Here is an 8,774-nt window from a genome sequence, read left to right on the forward strand (position 1 = left end):
TAGAGATAACAATAGAATTACTATATAGGATTACTTTATTACTGAGAATTAAAAAAGATAATGCATGTAAAACAGTTTTCAAATGTCAAAGTATTTTGTAAAAGATTGCTATTATTATTATATGGCATAGTAAAGGAAGGAAAGAACACAATGTAGAAACCTTGAAATTATTAATTCTTTCCTCCAAATAATATGTAGAGTTACCACCAGGAAATTCAGCAGTTCAACAATTAATATAGCAAATATATAAATATATTCCAAGAAATAGAACTTTGGCCATTTACTTGTTCTAGTTGATCTCCATAACTGAATGTCAATATGTCCTTCACCTTTGTTAACCATTTGTTAATGTTTAGATTTTATGCTTTTTTGTTTCTTTCTCTGCCAAGTCTCTTCCTCAAACAAATTCTTTTATCATGTTCTCTAAGTGAATCAAATAGCCACTTATAGCCTAGAAGGATTTTACTTTAGACGTTCTCTCACACACTCACACATACTTTCTTTTTTTCTCTCATCCTCTCTCTAGTGTCTCTCACTAAATGAATGCTTAAAAGCAATATCAATCTGTATTTTTGAGGCTAAAGTGGGTGAAAAATATTACTTCCTTCTCTCTTGACTAGTACTCAAAAAGAAAAATATTCTAGCATAAGCAGCAACACCAGCAAAGGAGAAGTAACAAAATGTTGTCATTCAAGGCCCTCATTTTGGCTGTTTTGATTTCAACTGGTAAGTTTAAATGAAATTTTCAGGAATTTTCTTCAAACTTTCAAAATGTATTTTATTATTTTTCTTTTTCAATCACAGAGACAGCAACAGCAAAGCTCTTTAATTTACCCTGTTAATAAGGACAGCTTAGTGATATGTGAATTTCATCTATGAGTTAGATCTTTAAGGAGGAAAAGGGAGTGTGAAAGCATCAGAAAATCCTTTTGATTTACCTTGAATTTAAGAGAAAAAATCAGAAATCAGTAAATTTTCTTTATTATATTTCAGGAAATGTTTCGTTAACCAACATTTTAGATTTACTTTTGAAAAATAACTACTGCTGACGAATGTTCATTAAAGTAACAGATTAAAGCCTGTAAGATCATTTGGTGTCACAGGTGGAAGGGTTGATCACTAATTTTGCAGTTTATCTCCTATATGTGGTTTAATTTTAAAAACAAAATGTTTAATTATCTAAATTATAGTGTTTTTTTCAATTATCAAGGTTGTATCACTGAGTGACAGTGTTCTGGATTCAGAGTCAGGAAGACTTGAGTCTAAGTCCATCTTCTGTCTCATACAGGCTGTATGACTGGTGAAATCACTTAACCTCTCAATGGCCCAGTGAACTTTCTAAAATTCTAAGCTGTAGAGAAAATACCAATCTGTACTGGTAGAAGAAGTTTCTTGCCTGAAGTCTAATGAAATCATCCAGTTTAAAAAAAAAAACAACAACCTTCTCAGGGCCTTGACTGTCATTGGCTCCATATGATTTGTGAAATTCACTTTCATTTGTTACTACCAGATTCTAAGCATTTCTTTTCATATCATATGTATTCCATATTACTAGCACTTCTTTAACAGTGTTGAGAAAAGTTATCTTTTTTTTAATATGAGAACTGTAAAATTCATTTATCTTTCTTGTTAGCTTTTGACACTTAGAAAATAGATCATGTTGGGTGGTGATTAAGCTGAAATCTTTGTGCTGATTATTTTCATTGAGGCCATGCTTCCAAGAGATTTTCCTATCAGTGTAACAGTCCAGCCTCTACCCCTTGGATTTACATGTAGCTCATATAGTTCATTTGTGCATCTTCTTAGTAGACAAGTGCATTTTGTTTCCATTTAGTTTACCAAGGAGTCCCTTATGTGAAATTGATCCGTAAGTTTTTGCCCAGTACATTTTGCTGGTGAAGTTGTTTATTGGTCCAGGATTTACTATTCCTTATAAATTCATACTTCACATGTTTAGTTTACTTCACTTTCAGGATATAGCAATGTAGCATTCCAAAGCTATCTAAACATTTCAAAATTGTTTCTTCTTTATCATTACTCTTTAGATTAGGGTACGGAACAGCGCTCATTAGATCAAACAGTTTGTACCATTTATAATCTGAGACAAAATATAATGTTGAAGAAAAATGGTTAAAAGATGAAACTTCACAAACAATCAGAAAAACTCTGGCAAATTGATGTGTCTTTACTGAATTTTATAAATTTTGGAAAGCAAAAATTTTTTCCAGAGTCAGTTGTGAACTACCAACCAATTCTTCCAGGAAATAGAATTTGAACACTTCTTCGAATGACTGAAGCAAGGTGAGAAAGAAGGAACATCCATTTGTTGTTCAGTCATTCAGCTGTGCCTAACTATTAATGACTGCATGGGCTGTAGTGCACCAAGACCTTCTGGACTCCATTATCTCCTGAAGCCTGTCCAATGTGACATATGAAAAGTTTGAGGGACTTAATTTCTGGGGTAATTGCTTTATCAATTATGACTAGTGAGTAATTAATAAAAAGAATTCTTCATTTGTCCATCTCTTATGGACCAAAAATAGTGACCTATTGATGCTTTTATGCCTTTGGAAGAGTGGATATTCCTGACAAATGACAATCAACTCTGATTTGTTAACTATTAATGACAAGAATGAATGTCAAAATGAAAGATATACTTATTCTAATGAAGGGCTGGGGGACATGACTGTGATTACATTACTTACTCCCAGACTAATCTCAGCTTTGGGTAATCTAGACAAAGGATCTATCTTTGATCCAAGCCTGAGTAGAACACAATGGATCAGAATCCACCCAGATTAAATTCTGTGTAAAGTTTTTCCAGTTGGTTGGATAGATAAGATGGTATCGGTAGGTAAAATTTTGGGCAAGGTCAGAGATTTCCTTGAAAGATGGACTTAGAATGATGAAATGGGAATGGAAAACTCAGTAGTAAGTGACTATTAACATGAGAGAAATTATCATTTCTCTCACCAAGCTCATGTTTGTTGCTCCCATGACACTATCTACCCATCTCATCCTCTGCCATCCCCTTCTTTTTTTGTCTTAAATCTTTCCCAACATCAGGGTCTTTTCTAATGAGTGCTGTCTACTTATTATGTGGCTCAACTATTTAAGTTTCATCTTCAGTATTTGTCCTTCCAATGAATAACCTCAGTTAATTTCTTTAACTATTTTTTACTAATTTGATCTCTTTGCTGTCTGAGGGACTCTCAAAAATCTTCCCCAGCATCACAACTCAAAAGCTTCAATTCTATGGTGCTCAGCTTTCGTTATAGTCCAACCATAGTCCAAATCTCATAGCTATATATCACTACTGGAAATGCCATAACTTTGACTAAACAGAATTTATTGGCAACTTGATCTCTCCACTTTTTAGTATGCTGTCCAGATTTGCTACATTTTTTTTTCTTCCAATGATCAAGCATCTTCTAATTTCATGGCAGCAGTCACTACCTACAAGTAATCTTTGAGCCAAAGAGCCCAAGAAAGTAACATCCTAAACAAAGAAAATAAATGTCTCATTTCTCTCCTTTTCAGCCTTGGCAGGACAATGGAGTAGCATATGTGCTGGAAATCCCTCTAATACTGTCAGAAGCTGTGATAGTCATGGATGTGGACACTATGGTGCTTCCACTAGGTATGCTCTGCCAGATTTGCAATAGATGTTTAGTCCTCAGCTCTACCTTCATGCTGTCATCACCTTTCATTTCCACAAAATTTATCTCCTTTAGTTCCATTTTTAGGAAGCTATTGGACTCTGAGGTAATACTCAGAGATGTAGCTACCTGTGTTGCTGATCCTGGGGCAAATTTCAAGAACTGTGATGCCCAGATCGGACATAAAATTCAGATTAGAGTAAAGGAAATGATAAAGAAAGAGGTGTCAATTCCTCTGAATAGCTAAGTACACCTTAGATATAAGATCAGAGGTTTACTTTTCTACATCAGGTAATTACTCATATGGACAATTATTCATAATGATCATTATGAACTTTAGAATGTCAGCTATATTATTGACTTAATTTGGACACAGGAAGTTTCAAGCCATACAATTCTTGTGAATTTTCTATAATGCACTAAGACTCACAAGGATTGGCACTTTCCTGGTATCTAGTTTGCTATACATCAAGTCATCTGTCTATTCATATCCATTACCTCCAGCTTAGAACAACAGGTTACTTAGCTAACAACCTTAACCATAGACAACTTATATAAATACCTGAAAGGAGGAACTATCTCATGAACAGCCAAAGCAGCTGTGATTAATTTCATGCATTTTTCCAAGAGACCTTTTCAAGCTTTTACTTGAAGCCAACTTAGACATTTTGCAAAATAAATAAATAAATAAAAGAGACAATACCTGTTGAACTGTTTTTCAAGTTATTGAAGGTTAAAGTCATTAATCTTGAAAAGAGTTCTTGATAAATTCAGGTACAACACTAACAATCTTTCAATGAGAAGAATGAAATTTTATTTACAAGTATAGCAATTTGAGGCCATTTAGTTAAATAGAAGAGAGTCCTATATCTCTTGAGTGCCATTGTCATGTTACAGTATAGTATAATAAATGTCGGGCAGGTGGGCATAGCAGCTATAGTGTCGGGTCTGGAGTCAAGGAGATTTAGCTTAAATCCAACTCTGACATTTACCAAATGCTGCTTAATCCCATTTGCCTCAGTTTCCTCATCTGTATAATGGACTGAATATAATGGAAATGGGAAACCATTCTAGTATCTTCATCAAGAAAATCCCCAAAAGCGGTCATGAAGAATCAGACACGACTAAAAATGATTACGTAACAACATAATAAATGACATTCACAATGACTCTAAGTCATTAAGAAAGCGTTCAATTATAGTCAGTCATCTTTAAGAAGAAAGTTTTAATAAATTTTCAGTTACAAAAAGGGGGAGTGAGGGTTTGACCATGTAAAAGCTATTTGGAAAGTTATATAGAATACCTTCACAAATACTAGAAATGTGAAGTGTTACTCTGTATAATTATACCACCAGTCATCTTCCTTCCTCCCCATGATGGCTATCAACACCTTCAGAAGGGATCATAAACGAGCAAACCAAAATGAAGAAATGCAGGATGGAGGAATATATCAGGAATGTATTTTCTGTGACACACTCGTCAGGGGGCTAATTAACAGTGTGATTTCAGTGATATGACTTGACTACAAACTGTGTATTATCTCTGTTCCAGAGGCCAAAAAAGACATGATGGAGTAGATGTAGAATGCACAGATGGATCAACTGTGTATGCCCCTTTCACTGGAAAGATTGTTCGTCAAGTGAAACCTTATAGCAAAAACAATGCAATTAATAATGGCATAATGTTATCTGGAGGAGGTAAGTGGACCAAAGTACTGATGAATCAATACTTTTCCTTAAGGAAACTAGGACTGTGGCTGGAAATGAATTTCAAATTGTTCTGCGTTGCCCAGGGATGTAGAACTAGCACTATTGGTTGGTAATTAGAGAGATGGACTTAGTTCCAATGTAAGGAAAACATTTTGTGACAACACAGAATATCCAAAGTGGATAGGGTTAGGGTTAGATACATATTAACCTCCACTGTAGTGAAGTGAAGCTTTATCCCACAACTCAGGGATAAAGCAGAGGGGTTTCCTGCCCAGGTATGGGTTAAACTACAGGGTCTTTGAGGTTCCTTACAACTCTGGCATTCTATGGTTTTACTTATTTTAGAGTACATAGCATAGCTATACTTAGAGGGTTCACACCAAGGACCTGTGATATTACTGATGTGGGACTACCTACAGTGATGATTGAAACCTTACAATGTCATGGTTGTCTTTGAGAGTTTCAGTGCTCTCAGATTTCTTCACTCCAAGGCCAAACTGGGCACTCTGAACTTAAATAAGCAGGACCTCAAATGACAGACACACAATCCATTACTAACCCCATATTTAAAGCCTTTCTAGCTTTGTAGGACCTATCAGAGCTTTCCATTTTAGGCCTAAACTTTGAAGATGCAGGTTCACTTTTACGTCATGTGTGTGTTCGTCCTTCATTGCCAAAGAAGACCATGCCATGCCAAAATGATGACATAAATTGCACTTGACTTTGTTCTGAGTGAGAGAGGTCTGTGCAGGTCACCAGCCTCACTTCTCCTCCAGAGCCATCTGGATCCAGTGACCAGGTATTTATCAGGATGCCTGGAGATGGCCCAGGATGAGGTAATTGGGGTTAAGTGACTTACCCAAGGTCACACAGCTAGTGAGTGCCAAGTGTCTGAGGTGAGATTTGAACTCAGGTCCTCCTGACTCCTGCACTGGTACTCTATCTACTATACTATCTAGCTGCCCCCACTTTTATGTCATAAGGAGACAGAGGAGTAGATTTCTAGTAGAAATGAGTTTTCTACTTTCTTCAAATGATAAAATCTATGATGTAAAATAAATAAAATAAAATATATATAGGATACTAAGCCTTTGAGAAATCAACTGGTTTTATGCTCTTTCTTTATTCATTTTCTTTAACATAATAGTAGTATTATACACTGGAAACAGCCAATAAAGATTTGAATTTTTGTCCTGGCTCTTCGATTCCTTCCCTGTGTTACCCCCAATAAGCCATTTCACTTTGCCTGCATCTCAGTTTCCTCAAGTGTCAAATGAAGATGATGTCTGCTTTATTTAGTTCACTATTACGAAGATCAAATGAAATACAATATTTGAAAGCATTTTATAATTTGTAAAGCATTACATTTTTCAGGTTATTATTTTCATTCTGAATTGTTCCAATATAGGTGACTATTTTTCTTTAGAAATGATGTCCCTCAATTATATATACATAAGGATCACTCAGCAATCATAACTATAACCTTAATATTTGAACAAAACTCTCCAATTGAAAATGCTAATGTCTCTACAAGAACTGCATGGTTCTCTGAGGCTTTTATGTTCCCTTTTATCTACAGTAAACACAGAGCTAAGTCTGAGGACCTCTAAGGGTTCATCTCTTTCTTAATACACTGAAACTGTTTTAATCATTTTTATGGAAATTTTTAAAAATGAGTCACACACTTCTCTGTCCTTCTGAAAACAGAACACATTGAACTGAATTATCCATTTTGATGGCTCATTTAAAAAGTATTCATTATGAATGAACTCTAAGTGTGATGCCCTCAACCCCAGCCAACTGACCTTTTCTTATAACGAGTATTCTCTTTCCCCCTATAATAATAGAACAATAAATGCATTTACCTATAGTGACCGCAGATCTAGTTCTAATTTACTACTTAGGATCACAGAATCATAGACTTAGGTCTGAATGGACCTTACGTCCCTGAGACCAACCTACCATTTCACAACTGAGGAATCCAAGGCCCAGAGGTGTTACATGACAGGTACAACTAGGATCCAAACCCAGGTCCTTCAACTTCAAAACCAACATTCATTCCCCTGAACTGTGGCTTTTGCTGACTTTTAGACTTCTTGACCTGTTCCTCCTCCAAGGAATTTTTTCCATTCTTTCATGAGGCACCCCAATTTTAGGCTATTTCAAGGTATTTTAGCTAGAATCCAATGAATTAGTATTCACTAACTATCTCTCTGGTAATAGGGGCAGCTAGGTGGTGCAGTGGATAGAGCACCAGTACAGAAGTCAGGAGGACCTGAGTTCACATCTCACCTCAGACACTTGACAGTCACTAGCTGTATGACCTTGGGCAAGTCACTTAACCCCAGTTGCCTCATCCTGGGTCATCTCCAGTCATCCTGATGAATATCTGGTCACTGGATTTAGATGGTTCTAGAGAAGTGAGGCTAGTGACCTGCACAGCCCTCCCTCACTCAAAAAAAGTCAAGTGCAAGTCTTTTTTCTCTAATGGTGTGATCTTCTTCAGAAACGAAGAATGAGCGCACGCTTTGGTAATAAAGTATAGAATTTTGCTAGAAGTTCAAGGCAAACCCAAAGGTCTATGGTTCATAAATAATTGTGCTTTATTTCTCCTTTAAAGTGTCCCAAATTCCAGAGCAAACAGATCCAACTCTATGTACTGACTAATCCCACTGAGTCATGAAAATTGAGTAATTTAAATTTTCTTATTTTTTTTTTAGGTTTCTGTGTCAAAGTATTCCACATAAAACCAATTAAATATAGTGGTTCAATCAAAAAGGGAGAAAAACTAGGAGTCCTATTGCCTGTTCAGAGAGTTTATCCTGGTATCCAGTCTCATGTACACATCCAGAATTGTGACCTGAGTGATCCTACTGGTTATTTGTAAATGAAAAGATGAAGACAAATGTTTTTTTAGCAGCAACTTATTAAACTTTCCCCCATGCAATCTGTTTGCTTTTCATTGAACTCATGGTCATATAAGAAGCTGGTCTTAATGCATTAACATTTTGTTCCCTTGGTGCTGTTGGGAAAGCCTTTTCCCCCCTAAACTTTCTATCCTATTTATTTGCCACAGATGGGATTTTGGGATGGCTTTCCTTTACTCTTTCTTTTTTTTTCCCAAGGCATTTATGAAATAAATATACTGCCCACACTTTATCTGTTGTGAATTTTTATCAAATCTGAAACAGAACTTTCATTAGGACTACATTTGTTTGTTGTAATGGATATTAGATGTCTTATATTTCTATTCCTTGTCCCCTCCCCGCAAGTTCCCAACCTTTAGTGTAATCACTGTGGCCAGTAAGATGCATTTATTTGCCCCTTATCGATGCACTTAATAATGATAATAAAAAGGATAGATCAAAGATTCCTTGTGTTCAATTAATGGATAATTGTATCTCTG

The 8,774-nt window shown here is 35.7% G+C and overlaps 1 protein-coding gene across 1 annotated transcript; it reads left to right on the forward strand.

Moving 5' to 3' along the window:
• The first annotated feature begins 416 nt into the window (after positions 1–416).
• On the forward strand, positions 417–8,527 carry LOC140518088 (leukocyte cell-derived chemotaxin-2-like). Its single transcript, XM_072629874.1, has 4 exons — positions 417–726; positions 3,541–3,640; positions 5,211–5,356; positions 8,089–8,527. The coding sequence occupies exons 1-4, from the start codon at positions 681–683 to the stop codon at positions 8,253–8,255; spliced, it is 459 nt and encodes a 152-aa protein (XP_072485975.1). The 5' UTR covers positions 417–680; the 3' UTR covers positions 8,256–8,527.
• The last annotated feature ends 247 nt before the right edge of the window (positions 8,528–8,774 follow it).

This window comes from Notamacropus eugenii, chromosome 1 (genome assembly GCF_028372415.1).
Source record: "Notamacropus eugenii isolate mMacEug1 chromosome 1, mMacEug1.pri_v2, whole genome shotgun sequence".
Lineage (NCBI taxonomy): Eukaryota > Metazoa > Chordata > Mammalia > Diprotodontia > Macropodidae > Notamacropus > Notamacropus eugenii.